We start from the raw sequence: 19,573 nt of genomic DNA on the forward strand, positions 1-19,573 counted from the left end.
CAGTTTCGGTTTCGGTGGAAGACAACATCTCTAACGTGTTGGTTAATTGGATAGGTGCAAGATGCTGAGTTGTTCCTGATCTCTGTCTCCCATGTACACGACACCGAGGCCCACCATTGCCATGCCACTCGAGTAATGAGGGGGCTAGCATTTCCTGCAGGAGAAACAGTGTCCGCAAGAGAGGATAGTACAAATTTGTTGCTTTCTGAGAATTGACAACTATGACTATAGCCTGTTCCATAAATTACTTGTATGCAGCATATGTAACAAATTCACCTTTGGCTGGTATCCGCTGAACAGTGAACTCAGATATCCATTTCATTTTCTTGGGTCTCATTTCTTGTACGGCTGTAAATTTACAATAGAAACTGACGAGCCTGTGCCAGTTTGAAGGTTTAATGGCACTTGTTAACATGAAGTGTTAGACATAAAGCCTTGTCATTCACAGAAAAGGTCGCTTTCACCTTGCGTTTTGATCGTGAAAGTTTATTAATTTTACATGTTCATTCTGAATATCCTTTGAATGTTTATTCTGATTTCCTTTGGTACACCTGATTGTCTTATTCCGTTGCCTGATATGTTTAGTATTATACACATCCGATTTATGTCCTGGTTGTTTACAATATCATGGCACAGTTCGTTTCGAAAAGAACAATTTTTTTGCTTGTGGTTAATTACTGACTGTGTGCAAAAGATTTTAATCTAGCATTAAAGAATGTAGATTCCATGATTGTCTCTTGATGTACTGTGGCTTTGTACTGTGGCCACCTTAACTACGATGCCACACCGGACGCTGATTTGTCATTACAGTGTGAGCTTCGGCGCATTCTATCATGTCTGCTAATACCTGCGTCTGTTCATACGCCCAAATTAACGACAGGCAGTTTTTCGAAGATGGATTAGTTAAGCTAAGCTGACCTTTCCTGTCAGGCGAGTGCATAGTTATCAAATCTTGTATGACAGACTCTGCGTATGACGTTTTACTCGTATTTTCTTACTCTGTAGTTAAGCCTTATAATTGCGCTATTCATTCTTTATAACCTCAATTCAGATTGTTAAAAGATCGAATAAATTTATGCCTGGCGGCTGCAACATCTGTCTGGACCTCAGAATAAAATTCCAACCTATTTTTAATTTCTGAATAGGACATCTGGAGATAATTTTTGAATTACGGGAACTTTAACGCGTCAGGACCAGCATTAACAATAAGAAAAGCGTTGTGCTCAACATCATATGATACTCGATGTGTGATGAATGTTGTTCCCGTCAGGAGATATAATTTGGCCAGGCTTCAAGTTTCCCGTCGAATATGGGAAATGGTGGGAGGCAGCATTTTAGGGGTATCATGGCCACGTTTCTCCTTATCTTGTGGTAAAGCCAACCGCGCAACAGGCAGCTCTTTGATGAAGAAAGTTTCTGTAAAAGTAGTATCATCGGCTGCAACAGTTCCGGTTGAGCTATGTCTGAAAAATGCAACTCAGAACAGTATAAAAAATTCTCTGAAATCTTCTTGAAAAGAAACGGGATTAGCGGTCTATAGACAGTTTTAAACAGTCATACATCAATGTGAAGGCCACACAGTATGAGTGTTGCCACATAACACTCGCCCAAAATTTTTCTTTGCCAGTTGTGTTTCACTGATGGAAATCCTTTCGTGAATGCTCTTGAAATTTCATCGCCAATTATGGTGTTTTTTCTTTATCGCCAGTTTATGTCATTTATGGGTTGTAGGACTTTACCTTGTCACCAGTTAATGTAAAATTCCCTACGTTTTTCCTTTTTCTTCATCGTCAGTTTATGTTGTATTCACCAGTGACTTAGGTGCCCTACGTAAAGATAGCCGGACGTGAATACTCAGCTGTGGAATGCTGTGCCTATAGGAAAATGGCCTCCACAGGACAATACATCTAAACCAAATATAACTGCAGCAACACATGAGAAGCTAAACAACGCATTATTAAAAATATGCACATCAGAAAAACACTCAACTTTATTTGTAAAGATACTGATTAGATGAAATTAGATGTACTTTACGTTCCGATAGCCCTATAGTGAGGAGATCCTCCAGGATGTGGAACATGTCAGAAAAACAAGAATGCTCAATAAATATTTGCAAAGAAAAACAAATATATTAATTTACCTTCCACAGATCCCAAGTGAAATGATCCCCTTGGATGTGGAATAAGTCAAAAAATCTTAATCATACTTTCATTTAACAGATAATAAATAACTAGTCAGAAAACATCTGAATGTTCAGTACAGTGAGGTGCATATCATTATTCTTAGGCTATAAATAGACATGTATCATCAAACAGAAATATTATTTTACAACAAACATCATTTTACAACACGAAATATCCTTTTACAACTGAACCCAATGTAACCAAACGCAGTAGATGATGACTAAGTAATGTGAATTTCAGTTTGGACTGCAGTTAGAGAATTTATAAGTTCAGGTTCTCAATAGGTAAATTCTTTGAAAATCCTTCCATTAATCTGATGACTGGAACTGCTCGGCAACTGTAGGTAAATTGTAGGCAGCTGTTGGGCAATAACTGTGGAGAACTGTAGGCAAACTGGAACTGGTCGAGAACTGGAATTGACTGAGTGTCTGCGTGAGGCCGTTCAGTCCATTAATGTGCTACTACTGCCTGTTTGGTGGATGCATCAAATAACTCTGGGTTTCGGGTTTCAGCAGTCTCTGTCGTGGCAGATCACTACCGCCTACGAAGAAGGCCGCTACATTGTCTTTGGAATAGACCGTAAAGTAAGCTCTAGGGGTCATAAGAAAGAGATATATACACTATCTGTTGTTGCTTGCCTGTAGTTGATTGAAGACTGTGAACTGACATGTGGAGAAGAAATTTTAATTGTTATTGTTAATACTGCTTTAACATTTAAATATGGTATGCCTGTTTGTAGAGCCAATCCACTGTTCAAGAAAGGGTCAGTAAAGTAATTGTAATTAAAATGCGAGGAGAGAATGAATGAGAGCCATTCCTCGACATAATTCGGCAACTATAGATCACTCTGTGATAAATAGCACCTTTAGAAAATAAAACCATTAAATATCTTTATTTGCTTTGTGCATTAATTGTAATATATAGCCGGCCGGAGTGGCCGAGCGGTTAAAGGCGCTACAGTCTAGAACCGCACGACCGCTACGGTCGCAGGTTCGAATCCTGCCTCGGGCATGGATGTGTGTGATGTCCTTAGGTTAGTTAGGTTTAAGTAGTTCTAAGTTCTAGGGGACTTATGACCACAGCAGTTTAGTCCCATAGTGCTCAGAGCCATTTGAACCATTTGTAATATATAAACATACAGAAACCTATACATGAAGACTTCTACTGTCAAACTTCATCAGTAAATTGTCGAAGTATACGTAACAAAGTTCCCGAATTTACAGCCCTCCGGGAAAGTTCTCACGTTCAAATCATTCTTGGAACCGAGAGCTGGCTGAAACCTGAAGCAGAAAGCTCCGAGATATTTGGCGAGTTATTGAACGTATATCAGGAAAACAGATTAGATGCCATAGTAGTGGGAGTGTTCATTGCAGTTGACAAAAATATTTCCTATATTGAGGTCGAGTTTGAGCGTGACAGTGAAGTTATCTGGTCGCGTATAACAGAGCTAGGTGAAGTCAACTTAATTATTGGAAGTAAGTTTTTACTGGCCATCTGATTCCGCTGTGACAGCTCTAGAGCCATTCAAAGAAAGTCTACTGTTAGTAGCACGTAGATACCTAAATCATGCGTAACTAGTTGGAGGCGACATTAACCTACCGAGTATAAACAGGGCCGCTTACGGATTCATCGCGAGGGGTACAGACAGACAGTCTTGCGCAGTACTTTTGATCATGTTTTCTGAATACTGTCTTGAGCAGCTAGTTCGACAGCCCACAGGCTGTAGAAATATCTCAGACCTTCTAGCTGCAAACAGGCCGAACCTTATCGACGCCGTCAGTATAGAGACGGGAATTAGTGATCATAATGTCATCATAGCGACTATGGTTACAAAAGTTAGCAAATGTAGCAACAAGTAGAATCCATATTTCCAGATTTCCGAAAAGTGTTTGACATGGTGCCCCATTGCAGACTTGTAATGAATGTACGAGTACATATGGAACATTTTCCCGGATATTTGAGGGGCTTGAAGAATTCTAAAGCAATAGAGTCCAGTGAGTGTTCATCAGAGACAAGGGTATCGTTAGGAATGTCTCAGGAAAGTGTGATAGGACCGCTACTGTTTCCTACTTAGGTAACTGACCTTGTGGAGAGCAGCAATATACTGTTGTTTTCTGACAATGCTGTGGTGTGTGGGAAGCTGTCAAAGCTGAGTGACTGAAAGAGGATACAAGACGACTTAGACAAAATTTTTTGTTGGCATGATGAACGGCAGCTGCCTGTAAATGAAGAAAAATGTGAGTTAATGAGGAAGTGTATGAAAAGAAAATCTGTAATGTTTGGATATAGCTTTAGTAGTGTCCTGCTTGGCAAAGTCACGTTGTTTAAATATAGTTTAATGGGAGAAGTTTGAGAAAGTTTGGTTCATCTGTAAAGGTAACCACATATATTACGCTAGTGTGAACTGTTGTTGAGTACTGTTCGAGCGTTTGGGATCCAAACTTGGTCGAATTAAAGGAAGACCAAGGCCTGGTGCAAGTCTGTTTATAGGACGCCACTTCAGTAATTTGCGTGTCCTTAAAACCAACAACACCCAGTTTTCCTCTGAGGTCAACCATCCAAGTACTAAATGTGCCCAAGTTTAGTCATCAGATGGGAACCAAGGTTATCAATGTGGCAAGGCAGTTGGCTTTCAGTTTTGAAATAAAAGGTTTCCTTGCTAAAATGTAAGCACAAATAGAATATGATAAACTATTTAAAAGTGAATGCTAATTCGTTGCTTATTGAATATCCAAACGTTTCCTTCATTTCCCCAAATAGATATTTGTACAGGTAGTTCACGATTTCACTTAATTCCAAATTAAGTTTCAAGGTGACTTTATGAAAGAAGGAAAGAAAGTGTGTCTTAAAAATAAGAAAACAAATATTCATTATTTAAAGTATCAGAATTTCCCTTTATTTTAGATAAAATGAGAATTTGATGAATGTAAAGTTCAATATAGGTTAAGAGCTCTCATAGCAGTATGACCTCCACTGCTGAGTCATAAACGGTGTGTAGCAATCTTTTTTCTATGTTTCATTGTGTAGATGTAACTCCTGGTGGAAGACTAGACTGTTTGAATGTTTTGCAGCAGAAGCATAAAATAGTTCCTCATATGTATGCCATCTAGGAGGTGACTGACAATATTATGCGTGACAACACAATGATATTGGCTGGAGTGTGGCGCCATCTGAAGACTATTTCTATACATATACCACGTCTGACCGAGACACAGCAGATACATACTCTGCCACATGCAGAAAACTTAACTCCTGAAGTACACTACCTGAAAAACAGGTTCTGAAGTATTCAATATACCAGCCAACAAATTCGTCGCACTCTCTGACCGGCAATTGTGTCAGATAGTGGAACAACAACAGAGGAAGTGGTATTTATGCCACAAATGACCACTGTTGTTACATAAACTGGCATTACATGCAGCAGCAGTCACTTAATGGGGAAGCAACATTGATTGTTACAAATGCTTGTGCTGGAAATGTGACACTGTATTTCTCTCAACAAGCTATTAAATGTCAATTTATTAGGTACATAATCTGCACTTCTGGTACAACATGTGATCTATTTTTACAAAAGAGATGTGTGTTTAAAGAGACAGATAATGGCTCTCGAGAATAGTGTACAAATGATTGTCAACTACCTGCAATCACAGGCGACAACTCCAAGGGGCCTGAGGGGCCCGAGCCTCCTCAAAAATTCGTTTGGGGAGTGGAGCCTCCCCAATAATTTAAGAAAATTATTAATTATATCATGCTTCGTAAAATCACAATATTATGTTGGAATTTTTTATCTTCCTTTTGAAATATATTCAGTGATGAATTAAAACAAATAATTATTACGGTAGTAAGCAGGTTAACTGAAAGCGGGTGGTGTGAATAATGATAGTGTTACAGTGCTGATGGCACACATAGAATTTGTCCCGGTGCGCGAACCTTTGGGTTAAGTCTGGGGCCGGTAGGCCAGCACTACGGCTGTGACGACATCAAAAGGACTGGTGCAGAAATGCCTGGAACCCTCCGCCTCGCAGCGCCTTGATGCTTCGACACATTACGATGCAGCGGCTATGTAAAGCCCACACTGCTATCGCAGTCATTCAGTGTGGATAGTTTCATTCAGCGCATGCGGCAGACATGTTTAGTGTTCCGACTTTAGTGTCTAGTGGACTATTTTATATGACTACATTTTATTCATTTACTTTAGTCTCTTAGTGTATTGTGAATTAATTTTGCAATGGATAAATTTGTTACCGAAAAGGCGTCCCTGGAAGTTGATGATAGTGCAAGTCAACCTCCAACAATTATTGTGTCGTTAATTGCTTCGTCGTCTTTAGGCGAGAACCGTTCACAGCCGAAACCTGGAAAATCCAGTAAGGGAAGATCATTTCAGAAGTCTTGGATGACCAAATATATGTGGCTAGAATATGAAGCATCTACCAAAAAAGTTTTATGCAAAAGCTGCAAAGAGGCAGATGCTAAAAATATATTACAATTTTCTTCAAAAAAGGAAGGTGCATCTACTTCCACAGGGTTTTCTAACTGGAAAAAGGCTTTGGAAAAACTTCATCTTCATGAAAATGCGTTTATGCGTAAAGAAGGTGTTCTGTAACTAAATTTTATCACTAACCGAAGTGTGGACTCCCAATCGAATGAACAGTTAGATAGTGATATGAAGAAAGGCCTTTTAGCTCTTGAGACAATTTTTACTACTGTGCAATTTCTATGCCGACAAGGACTAGCAATTAGAGGGCACAAAGATGTAAACTCAAATTTTTAAAATTGTTGGAACTCCAAAAGAATGACATACCTGATTTTAAAATTGGTTAGGGCGTTTGGGGTATAACTCGACATCCCACGAAATTCAAAACGAGATCATTGATCTACTAGGAAAGTCTGTGTTAAGAAAAGGATTGGCTTCAATCAAGAAGATTGAACATTTTTGTAATATGGTTGATGAAACAAGTGATTCTTCGATTCACAAACAAGTGTCATTTTGTATTCGTGTGGTTGATGATTCCTTAATCATCAACAAAGAATTTATTGGCTTAAATGAGACCCCAAACACTTAATCACAAACTCTGATTAATGTTTTAAAAGACGTTTTTGCTCGACTTGATTTGTCAACGGATAACTGAAGAAGACAGTGCTATGATGATGCCTGCAATATGAGAGGTAAGTTCAAAGGACGAAAGAAGTTAGTTTTAGATATACAACTAAAAGCGAATTATATGCACTGCACTACACACAGTTTAGACATGGAATTTGTAGACAGTATACGCCATCTTATGTCTATGAGGGATATTATGGCTTTCGCCAAGGACTTAAAACACACCATAAGGGAATCCAACAAAAGGGTGGGACTTTTCAGAAGCATACATTGTGAGAACGCCAACGACCAAGCTGGTCTATGACCCCTTTGCCCGACTTGATGGACTATGCGAGCTTCTAGTATCTTGAGAATATTGTAAGACTTTGAAGAACTTCTAGAGTTTTTTGAAGCATTTTCTGCAGAGGACAAAACAGAGGCAGGTTTCAAATGTGCATGCTACCTTGAGTCAATATTACAATTCAAGAGTTATTTCTTTTTACATCTTTATTCCCGTGCAGTGAAGCCAGTAGACTAGTAGAGGATGTCAATGATAAAATTCAATGCCTTCATCTAAGTGTTGTTGATCTGGAAACAATATATGTGGGCTTGATTTGTATATTGAACAGAAGGTGTGACAGTTTTGAACACTTTTGGGACTTGTGTTTAAAAGAAAAACCTTCACAAGTTGATGATCCTTCGCTTCCAACAACGAAGCCAGCTCACTGCACTCTTTCAAAACCCCATAATGAATCCTACAAAGCTTTTTACATTGAAGTTTGTGAAACGGCGCAATCTTTCATTACTGCTCGGTTTACTTTAACTGGACTCACACAGGTCTTTGGAGCTGAACAGGAGCACTTGCTTTTAGTTGACAGAGGTGAAACAAATTTGTAAAAATCAACTGAGTTTTTCAAAAATAACGTAGACATTGAGAGACTGCGCTTACACTTGAATTTGTTAGCTGATATGGGTAATAAAAAACAACTGTAGTTAAAAAACATCGGTGATGTAAGAAAGTACATTACACAAGAGCCTGCAGTTGGATAAATGTTATGTGAAGTAGTGAAGTGCATTAAGCTTCTCCAAGTAGTTCCAATCACGACAGCAACAGCAGAAGGGTCATTTAGCCCCCTTAGACATCTGAAGCCATATCTCCGATCAACGATGGGACAGAAGCGACTGAACAACTTGGATGTTCTTCATGCCTACCGAGATGTTTTAGATGAACTGGATATCTGACCAGCATCAGCGACTTTGTATTCAGTAATCCAGTCAGACGGTCGTTATTTGCACCTTCCTAAAGACACTCTAGCCCTAATAATGGCATTTAGATCTATATTAAAATATTTTTAAATTAGAGAATTAAATACATACATAATGTTAAATTTTCAGTTTCGAAATATTGGTACTAGTTTAGTACTGTATTATTATATTACTATAGTACTGTATTAGTTATTTTCAGATACTTAAATATTTTTAGGGTGTAAGACCCAATTAAAACCCGCTATTTACATACTTTTTGACTCAAAGTATTAGGTGTACTTTATTAACTTCATTTACTGTATTAAAGCATTAACTTTGAGATATTGTTTTTATTTAATGAACCCTGAGCCTTATTCAAAGTAAACTTAAATTAGCTATTTCACCCATTAATCAAAGTGCTATTACTGTGGGACAGCAATATTTTATGTTTTATTCTTTTAATGATAGTTTAGGATTTATTTAAATATAATTTCAGTCTTTTTCAGAGCTATATATTCACTGCTCTGTAATAGTCTATAAGCATGATTATTACTGTAAATTAAATTAGTTTTTTATGAAAGTACTGTGCGTGTTTATGTTTTTTTTATTTTTTCAGGGGCAATAAATGTGTCAGGCTTGTCGAGTTTCCCGGAGTGTCGAGTTATCAAGAGTCCAGTTTTCCGGGTTCTAATGTTGATCATATGATTCTAAAATGCTAAAAAGAACTTCAAAACTCATTATTTTTCATCCAAAATTTATAAAATTTCCTGGGGCAAGACCCACAATATGAACCCCCCCCCCCCTTCATGTTTTTTATAAGTCGGCGCCCCTGCCTGCAAGATACATACAATAAAGTCACAAAGCACACTTAATATTCAGGCATACTGAAGTTCTATGGTTCCTGCTGGTCCAGATCTCTAACTATTTGGACCTGAGAATATTAATCCATTGATATTATAACTGTCGGTAACCATATTAACAATGGGTCGCAGTCTCATGAAAGGCTGGATCATGACTGACAACTGCTTAATGAAGAGTGGAGGCTATGAACAGACTTCAACATTACGAACGTCAAGTATAAACTAACAACAAAATTGATCTAAGAATACAGAGGATACTGCACGAAGTAATAATAAGCTGGGCGCAATGTTAATGTACAAAACTAGAAAAGGATACCTTGACTGCCACCAGAATGTATGGTGGGAGTGGGTAACATTCACATACATAAACTGAGACCGTTCCATCTCTCTGTCATTAATCTTTCAGCGCACCCTTAAATGGTAAATCGCTGTGGTGTCTGAAAATCCGGCTCTTCTTCCTAGAATTATTCTTACAACATATACTCCGCGATACTGTGCCTGAAAAATTACTGTACATACTATTATATCACAACCTAATTCTGTGTGACTTTAAAGCGCTATGCTATTTCTTTTGAACAAGTTAATGTTTTTTTGTACTCTGCCTGCCTTCCTTTCGCTTCGGGCCCGGACTTCGCCAATGCCTTCTACTTAGAAGCAGTGCGTACTTTCTCCATTCCAGTACAAATTTTCGTGTAGAGTCTCGCAATCACTCCTTAAGTTAAGTGTTTCCTATGCATAGTTCTAGAAGAGGATCTTCTCTATCAAACGTTTGTGCGTGGACAAAACGATTTACAGTAGCGTTTCCAACATCGATTTGTCTCATCGTGTTAGGATCGGATTGTACAGTACTAAATGTGCATCATCTGGTATAGATTTCCCCTGCAAGTTATATTTCTCGCAGATTTATTGACGGTCGTTATTCTATGATTATCCTTATTGGTCGATGAAATTATAAAATATTTTTATACAGTTTTTCCCTATCTTTCCGCCATCTCGCGAAACGCTTTGGGTAGAAGTGAAGAGTATTTTTGGCTACATTGATTTGGGTAGCTTGCTTCAAAGATCACAATACGTAACAGTAAACAATTATCTCTGAGGTTGTGTGATTGTCATGAAGTTGTCACTGGTGTATTAAATTAACGTTTTCTGAGTGACAGTGGTCTAGTACGTGAAATATTTGCTGATGGGTGCTGATTAGTGATTTGTTGAGAAGAAAAGGAAATGGAATGGTGCTTAAAATGACTTGCGCTTGGAAATAACAGCGGAAGATTCATTTGAGACTGCCGGTGTGACGCCATGACTGAGAACCCAACCCCTGTTTTGCAGAATTTGTTTGGAATACTTGTTTACATATTCACAGTGACTGTGCTGCCTGCATGTGCCGAAGGTGAGTGAAAATTAAATTGGTTCAGAGTATATTTATTCTTTATTATTCGCACAGTCGAAGGCTTTTGACTGGTCGATTCGTCTGAATCGCGTATTTTATTTATGTTTAAATTGATACTGCTTTAGATGGAAACAGGAGCTCCAGCTCTATCTAGAGAAATATGTTAAAAACTACAGGAATTAACGAGAAATTGGTATAAAATAATATGTCTCTCACTGTTAATAGGAATAGTTTAGGAACATTTACATCGAGATACGAATACCGACGTGATGTACTAGCTTGTTTCTGAACTGTACTCGATTTATGTGAAGTGCCCTTATGACATTATGTGTGAATGTAAACTGCACTCAGGATACCGATGAGGGTCGTAATAACTTCTGTCTTAATTATAATTGCCTAATTAGCTATGTGTACACTTTTAAAGTCCATCTCAGCTTTCTCAGAACAAGAAGTTTAGTCTTTAGTAACTGAAACTAGATTGTTGATACAGTGTTTTGAGGTTGCATCATGGTAGTTTGGGTCATGTTTGTATAGAATAAATACCGTGTCCTTTAAGTTCATGTTACAGGATAGGCATATATCATCTTAGCAACTCAGCATAATTCGTGTAATGTGTTGTTGAGAGACGTGTAAAACGTAGAGCTGTGAGAAACCTGCAAAGTAAGGTTTCCATCCTTCAAAGAGGGAGAAGAGTACGTAGTGGCCTGCTGTCATATTTTTCTTGTTTGGTGTTTAATATATGCACCCAAATACTCGTTGGATATTTGTTGTGTAATTTAACGTGGTCGTTTAGTTATTTATTAAGAATATTGCGTTAAATATCGACGTTGGTCGACGCTACTGATTGAACTGTTAACACTGCATTGTGTATTAGCATTCGTTGACATTCACAACAACATTGTCACTTAGAACTAAATTTTCACATTCCAACCCGACTAGTCCTTGAGCTACTCTACAGACCAGTCTGTCAACACTAACAAGATTTCTATTGTTGTCAATTCAAAGGGGCACTAATATTAATTTATTTTAATTCTTAACAGTACTCCATATGTATGGAATAGTAGGTGCTACCTGCAGGCCTGTTGTTGTCACGAGACTAGTTGTAAACATTGTGGCAGTGTTCCCAAATTATTAAGTTCTTTCTCTGTTGACTTTAAATTAGTATTTGTGACAAGCTGTTAATTAAAAATATTACTTTGTTTCCCACCATCTCTTACTGATTATACTAACTTTATCTTTACTCCTCCAATTAATTCTTGAGTTTGTGTATTTATTTATACCATGAACATTTACTATTTCAAAATTTTCGTGTCTCATTTTATTTTCTAACTCTTCCCTAGAAATATTTTGCAGTATTGCATCACAAGTGACTTCTATTTTATTACATCTGTAAAGACAGAGGAAAATGCCTATTGCAGTTAGTGTCGGAACATGGGAATCGAGGGGGTTTAGTTGGTATAAGTTAAGAGAGAGATCTTCTGTTGACATATTGTGGTAAATTGTACCTCTTCTCTATAGCTTGAACTGGTTGCTAATTAAATATTTTACTTGTTTGTTGAGAAAATTAGCAATGAGAAGTCATCCAGTTACTGAGAAGCATTGAAATTACATCAGTATTCTGTTTGGTACCATACTAGGGCCAAGAGGAATGTTTGCCACGAGTTGTCTGCTTTGGCCAGTAATTTAATGTTAATGGCTGCTGTCAATTTTTCATGGATGTATTCACAGTATGATGTGGGCTGGGCAAATGACCAGTGGGCAAGACGTTTATAAATGGGCATTTGACTGGTATGCATTTCTTGATAATAAATGTATTCTTAAATGTTAAACTGTTTTCAGTGAAAAAAATCCTTTGTCAGATGTGGTGACGTTTGACACTGACTATAGTTTTCTATTGTACTCTTTTGTTTATCTACTTTCATATGACTGCACTGCTGTGAAGATAAAATGAGAACACTAACACGAAAAAAGATTTAATAACAAAGAATTGATGCCAAAAATGCTGAAATCATTAGATTCCCAGAGAATCGGCGATTCTTTGACTCATGGAAATGGAATTGGCACATGACTCATCCCTAATTAAAATCATTATGGATAAACTTTTTTTTACTCTAATATTTTTGCAGTAGTATAGTGTAAGTAAAAACTCACCAGGGTAGCCGAGAGCCCAAATGTGCTGCTTCCTGGACTCGGGTAGGTGCGCCGGCCCTGAATCGAATCCACCTGGCAGATTAACTACAAGGGCCAGTATGCCAGCCAGCCTGGATGTGGTTTTTAGGCAGTTTTCTACATCCAACTAGGTGAATACTGGGCTTGCCCACACATTCCGCCTCAGCTACACCACTTGCAGACATTTGAAAATGTTCACACTGTTTCATGGCTTACACTAGACCCAGACAGCTGGGGTACACTACGTATGTCCCTGGGGGTTCGGGGTGGCGGAGGCAAGGGCATCCGACCAGCCACTGCAACTAACACTGCCGAATCCGTAATAACACGTCTGACCCTGCATTGAAGTGGGACAAAGGCCCGAAGAAAGAAGTATAGTGTAAGTAAAAATACAACCTACAGCCTGTCTACTTAATGTAAACTACACTTTATTTCCAAGAATTACTTTTAAACTTGAATTTTGTTTTCTGTCCAATTTATTTTCCGCACTAACTCTGCCCTAACTCTCAAGTTCCTTGTTTCAACTTGGTTACCCAATGACTACAGAAACAATGTTGCAAATATCTTTTCCATTACAAAATATCAGTTTAAATTTTTTTTATAATTGCCGCTTATCAGTTAATCTTTAAAATGCGTAAATGTCTATATGTTTATAAATTGTGGCCATTTGTCCTGGGCATTTGCCCCCAACTTATAAATTCCCATGCATTTTACAGCACTAATTAACAGGTTTGTTGTTGGTTGGCAAAGCCAGTGAATATATAGCAAACAAACTGGTTGTGGTCAATGCCTGAGGTCGAGGTTAGGTTGGAAGATGACAGTTTGGTTGTGCATTGACAAAGCTAATGAATGTGATACTAAAGAAACCTAGTTGTGGTGACGTATTGATCTGTAGCTTAGCCTGTTTGAAAGAATTGCCAATAACTTCCCAGTACTGTTGCCGTATTGTTTACGGGTGTTTGTTGCATGTTCCCTGTGTCACTGCTTGGTTGGTTGATTTTGGGGATGGGACTATACAGTGAGGTCATCAGTCCCATTGGATTAGTGAAGGATGGGAAAGGAAGTCAGCTGCGCCCTTTCAAAGCAACCATCATGGCATTTGCCTGAAGCAGTTTATGGAAGTCACGGAAAACCTAAATCAGCCTGGCCGAATGTGTGTTTGAACCGTCTTCCTCATGAATGCCAGTCCAGTGTATGTCACTGGTGAAACCTGACAACTTGTATCAAACATTTCTCTGTACCTCCATACTGTCTATCAGAAAGAGTTGTAAGTGAGGGATTCGTATGGTGGGTCATTTTTGAACACTATTTCTGATAAGACAGTAACTTAGCATGTTTCACGTAATGCCCGCAGACAGAATAATCTCAGACTGGACAAGAATAAGGAAGGTGTGGTGCTGGACCCTCCCGGAATCTTGGTTGTGGTGACAGGGTGATCTGTAGAGCAGCACGAGGTCCAGTTTACGTTGAAAGGTGACAGTTTGGTTGAGAGTTGGTGAGGCCAACAAATGTGAAAGTCAAATAAAGGTTCTGGGTAAAAAATTGAACGGTAGCTCAGTCTAATGTTTACGATGACGCCATATCAAAAAATATAAGGGTGGGAGGGACAGTATGCAACTTTAACCAAGGGTGTTAGTCATGGCGTTCAAAGTTGGTTAGTTTCATGTTCCTTGGATCATTGAAACTTTTTTTTTTTTTTCTTCAAATTTTACTTTGCTGTCTGTCAGACATTTTATATCTCTGAGTAAGTGATCAAAAGTTTTGGTTGCAGCATTGTGCACTAACTTTGTGCTAAAGACATCCTTTATGCTGAATGGTGATGACAGAAATGACCTTTGTCTGAATATGCTGACTAGAAAACTTATTGAAATGGTGCTTTAAGGCAAGTGTGTTGTTTATTGGCCAGTGAACTAAGAAGTTTCATGTGTGAAATGCACTGACAAAACCTGCTTTCTCATATATCATCCAAATGTTCATCTCAGGGCACTACATTTGGGGGGGGGGGCTAGTGCGTGACAGTGCCGCCCCCCCCCCCCCTCGCTCCTCATTCCTCATCCTGAAATCACGTTTGTGGTAACAGGCTGACTGTAGTGCTGTGGTATTGTTCGATTATTTAACTATTATTCACATAATGTAATGGCATGTTCTGTGATTGTGTGACAATATTACAGTGATTGTATGGAGATGTTATGAACAGCACATACTTCACACAAAATACAATAATCGTGAAATTGCTGTACCGTGGTGCATGCACTTCGTCAGTGTTGTACTTGAGCCGCACTGCGGTTTTGGTAGTGCGTTGTTTCTTGAGGTAGTGCTCTCTTTTTTTGGTAAATTGCAATGTGAGGAAAGTGAATCGATGGGTTATTTGCAAAAGGCCATTACATTTGGTGCTGGGTGGTGGATCCAACAGTGAAGTTTAACAGCTGTATGTTAGAGGAGGAGATGTGTGACATGCTGTGAGTGCCATAACTTTCCTTTAGAAGTATGGCATGTTGGTGTAACATGTTAAAGTTCAGAATATGGAGAGGCTATGAAAATAGTCGGAATGTCTGCGTCCCTTCCGGTAACACTGCTCCCCACCCCCCCTTCCTCCTCCCTTCCCCCCTACACACACACACACACACACACACACACACACACACACACACACACACACACACACACACACACACACACACAAAATTGCAGTCTTTCAATCTCAAATTATTTTTAATTGGAGATTAGTGCTGTTTATTTATTATTTTTGGTATCCGTTCTTTTAATTTTGTGGCCACGAGACAGGTTGGTGATTGTTCAGTTATTGATTCGTTGCAAAGGGGAAGTATAGGAAGTTTAATGTTTTTAAGTATTTCCTCTTATTGTTTATTTCAAAATGATTTTCCTTCAGTTTTTAGCTTCAAAAGAGTTTGTATGGTATTTGTTGTAAGGAAAATGGATGTTTGTTTGTGGGAGTGGTTTTACTTTTAGTTGGGGGGGGGGGGATGTAGGAGGCAATAAGCAGGGCGATGTTCATGGAAAAAGTAGGGGGAATAGGTATTTTATTGGATTATGTTAATTTTAGCTATAGTTAGTTTGTGCGTTGAATGGAGCTGTATTTTTTGTTTCTTTGACTATGAGGAAGTTACACTCATGTACAGAAAAAAATAGAACACCTTGAACAACTAGATATAAGAAGTTCATATTCACAGGACTTGTACCTTAGTGTGTTCCGCAGAAATGATTAGCATTTGAACTGTGTGAGCGCGCAGGTTTAAGGTCAATATCGATATCGTGATGCCTCACCACGTAGTAAGAAAATTTGCCTGAGGCTCTCATTGTCGCTATAGACCGAAAGTAATGGATCAGTGTGACTTGAGCAGATGTGCAGGATGCCTGACAGATGCATATGCTAACTGTACCATCAACTTAGTGAGTGTGAAAGAGGGCATAGTGTTGGCATGAGAGAATGTGGTGCTTCCATCTGGGAAATTGCTGCTCGTGTGTTACTAAGTGGTTCGGCAGTGCTGTGGGTGTGTGCAGAATGCTCCATGGAAGGCTTAGAACACAAAGAGATGGGTCAGATCACCCCACCCCTCCGAGAAGATTGACACTTGATCAGAATGGCACTGCAGGACAGATCGGAGTCTTCCTTGGCTCTAATGCAACAACAGTGTAACACATCGTACACTATCAGGGGTGACAGTCCTTTGGTGCTTATTATGGCATGGGCTACATGTGTGTTGTCCACTTCTCAGCCTACCTTTGATGATGAACTTGCAGAAATGTGCCAGACAGCAAAGGAGTTGGAACGACATCACTGGGGACAGGAAATGTCATCAGATAATGTTTTTGAATGAATCCAGGTTGTGTGTGCATTTGAAAATGCTAGCCGCATTTTGCTTTGCCACAGACGGGGTGGGGGGTGGCATCACTGTGACTGCATTCGCTCAAGACATACAGCGCCAACTCGAGGTCTTACGGTACGGGGTGCTATTGGGTACAACTACAAATCATGGTTGGTGCATGTCCAGGGCATTGTGAGCTACTTGAATGATGCCCTGCAACCCATAGCCATACTCTTTCTGCGCATCACCCTAGATGCTGTTTTTTTCTATAAGACAATGCATGACCACATGTTACTGCATGAACACATGCCTTCTTGGTGTCACAGGATGTCAGCATTTTGCCATGACCTGCCAAATCACCAGACTTGTCACCAATTGAAAATGTGTGGGATATGGTGAAATGACCAGACTGGATTCTCCACTCACAAGAAACTTCATGTGTGTATGATCGAATATTTTGGAAGGGTACATCTCAGTTGTTGCACGATTGTGTGGAATGGTGTTAATTATGTGGAGTTAGCATTATAACCAAGTACCGTTACTGATTCTAAATGGAGGAGTTGATTGGCTTCAAGCAATCATATTGAGGCTCAACATTGTTCCACAATTCTACATGAACTGGCATTGATGGGCAGGCCTTTTATTTTGTTTATTGATATTTTGAACCTTCAAGAAAATGAGTTATGTGGTCGGTCTCTCTCCCCCACCCCCCCTCCCCTTCCCCCTCTGCCTCCCCCTCTCGTGTCATTTGGAGATGAATAATATGTTTGGGTGTTGGTGAACATCTCTGCTATGAACTTGGTAGTATAGAATTTCTCTGAATATCAGTCATGCCCTGGTGTTTCACTTTTATCTAGAGATTTTCTGTTCTGTCATAGTAATTACTGTCAGTTCCATTTTAATATCCATGCAACAGTGGGAAAAACGTAGTATGATTTTAATCAGTGGAAGAATTCCATGAAACTATTTTAAGACTTACAGCATTCATTTTACTGCCAGTTATTTAAACCTCAGTTTGAGGAACAAGCATCAGAGTTGATGATTTGGCTCCATAGACTAATCTTTGAAACTTGCTGGGAGATTAAAACTATGTGCCAGCAGGACTCAAGCCCAAAACTTCACCTTTTGCGGGCCATGCTTTTGCTGACATGAGTTTTCCCACCACTTGATAGCTCTCTCAGAGAGAGCTTGCCGTTGAAAGGCAAGGTACTGGTTTGAGTACTTGTCCGGTATACATTTTTTATTTACCAGCAAGTTTCATGTGATGTGCATTTTTTGTCTTGAATCTCCGCTAAGACCTGGACATCAGCCTTTCACAAGCAGTATTCTTCCGGCTACATAACCAGGCATACCTCATGGACCATCACATAGTTTCAGTCTGCCATCTTCTCATTCCTCCCGCAGCAAATTCTGCATATGCTCTTCTCCTGACTGAAGGAATATGAATTAATTGAAATACATGAATTTAAAGGGACCTGCTACTCCATAGCCTTTGTATCTATAATGATAAAAACTGTTTCACCTTCACATACACCAAATACTTGCTTTTTTCATTGGTGTGTAGACAGACACTTGATTCGTAATTCATCATTCATGTATGAGGGTAATCCCAAAAGTAAGGTCTCCTAGTTTTTTATAAGTGCATAGACCTATTTATTTCTACAATGGTTTACAGCTTGAACATTTAGCTATTTTTCGACATAATCACTATTTCTGTCAATGCATTTTTGTAGATGCTGTGGCAGTTTTTGCATGCCCATGTCATACCAGCTCGCCGCCAAGCTGTTTAGAAAGTTATGAACCTCTTCTTTCACCTCATCGTCGGTGCTGAATCGCTGGGACCACAATTAACACTGACAAGTAGCCTACTGTGAGACTCTGAAAAATCTCAAACGGGCAATTCAGAACTGGAGAAGAGGAATGTTCAGCAAGGGTGTACACATTCTCCATGACAATACTTGCCCACACATCGCTCGGCAAACCATTGCTCTCCTGCAACAGTTTCAGTGGAACATAACCACCCACCCACCCACCCTATAGTCCTGACTTGGTGCCCAGTGACTATCACCTGTTTGCTAGGTTAAAAGAACATTTTGCCGGAAAACGATTCAGCTCCGATGACGGGGAAAAAAGAAGAGATTCATAACTTTCTGAACAGCATGGTGGCGAGCCGGTATGACATGGGCACACAAAAACTGCCACAGCGTCTACAAAAATGCACACTGGACTCGCATTCGGGAGGACGACGGTTCAATCCCGTCTCCAGTCATCTTGATTTAGGTTTTCCGTGATTTCCCTAAATCGTTTCAGGCAAATGCCGCGATGGTTCCTTTGAAAGGGCACGGCCGATTTCCTTCCCAGTCCTTCCCTAACCCGAGCTTGCGCTCAGTCTCTAATGACCTCGTTGTCGACGGGATGTTAAACACTAACCACCACCATCTACAAAAATGCATTGACAGAAATGGTGATTATGTCGAAAAATAGCTAAATGTTCAAGCTGTAACCTGATGTAAACCATTGTAGAAATAAACAGGACCAAGCAAGGCAGCACAGTGGTTAGACACTGGACTCTGTCCGCAGCTCGTGGTCGTGCGGTAGCGTTCTCGCTTCCCGTGCCCGGGTTTCCGGGTTCGATTCCCGGCAGGGTCGGGGATTTTCTCTGCCTCGTGATGACTGGGTGTTGTGTGCTGTCCTTAGGTTAGTTAAGTTTAAGTAGTTCTAAGTTCTAGGGGACTGATGACGGTTCAATCCCTCGTCCGGCCATCCTGATTTAGGTTTTCCGTGATTTCCCTAAATTGCTCCAGGCAAATGCAGGGATGGTT

At 39.5% G+C, this 19,573-nt stretch overlaps 1 protein-coding gene across 1 annotated transcript in view; it reads left to right on the plus strand.

Annotated features, from left to right (window-relative positions):
- Positions 1-10,466: 10,466 nt before the first annotated feature.
- LOC126249038 (tyrosine-protein phosphatase 69D) overlaps positions 10,467-19,573 on the plus strand; it is a 388,523-nt gene continuing 379,416 nt past the window's right edge. The window contains exon 1 of the mRNA XM_049950657.1: positions 10,467-10,755. Coding sequence (XP_049806614.1) covers positions 10,665-10,755 — 91 coding nt within the window. The 5' untranslated portion in view covers positions 10,467-10,664. The remainder of the gene's footprint in view (positions 10,756-19,573) is intronic.

Source organism: Schistocerca nitens, chromosome 3 (assembly GCF_023898315.1).
Source record: "Schistocerca nitens isolate TAMUIC-IGC-003100 chromosome 3, iqSchNite1.1, whole genome shotgun sequence".
NCBI lineage: Eukaryota > Metazoa > Arthropoda > Insecta > Orthoptera > Acrididae > Schistocerca > Schistocerca nitens.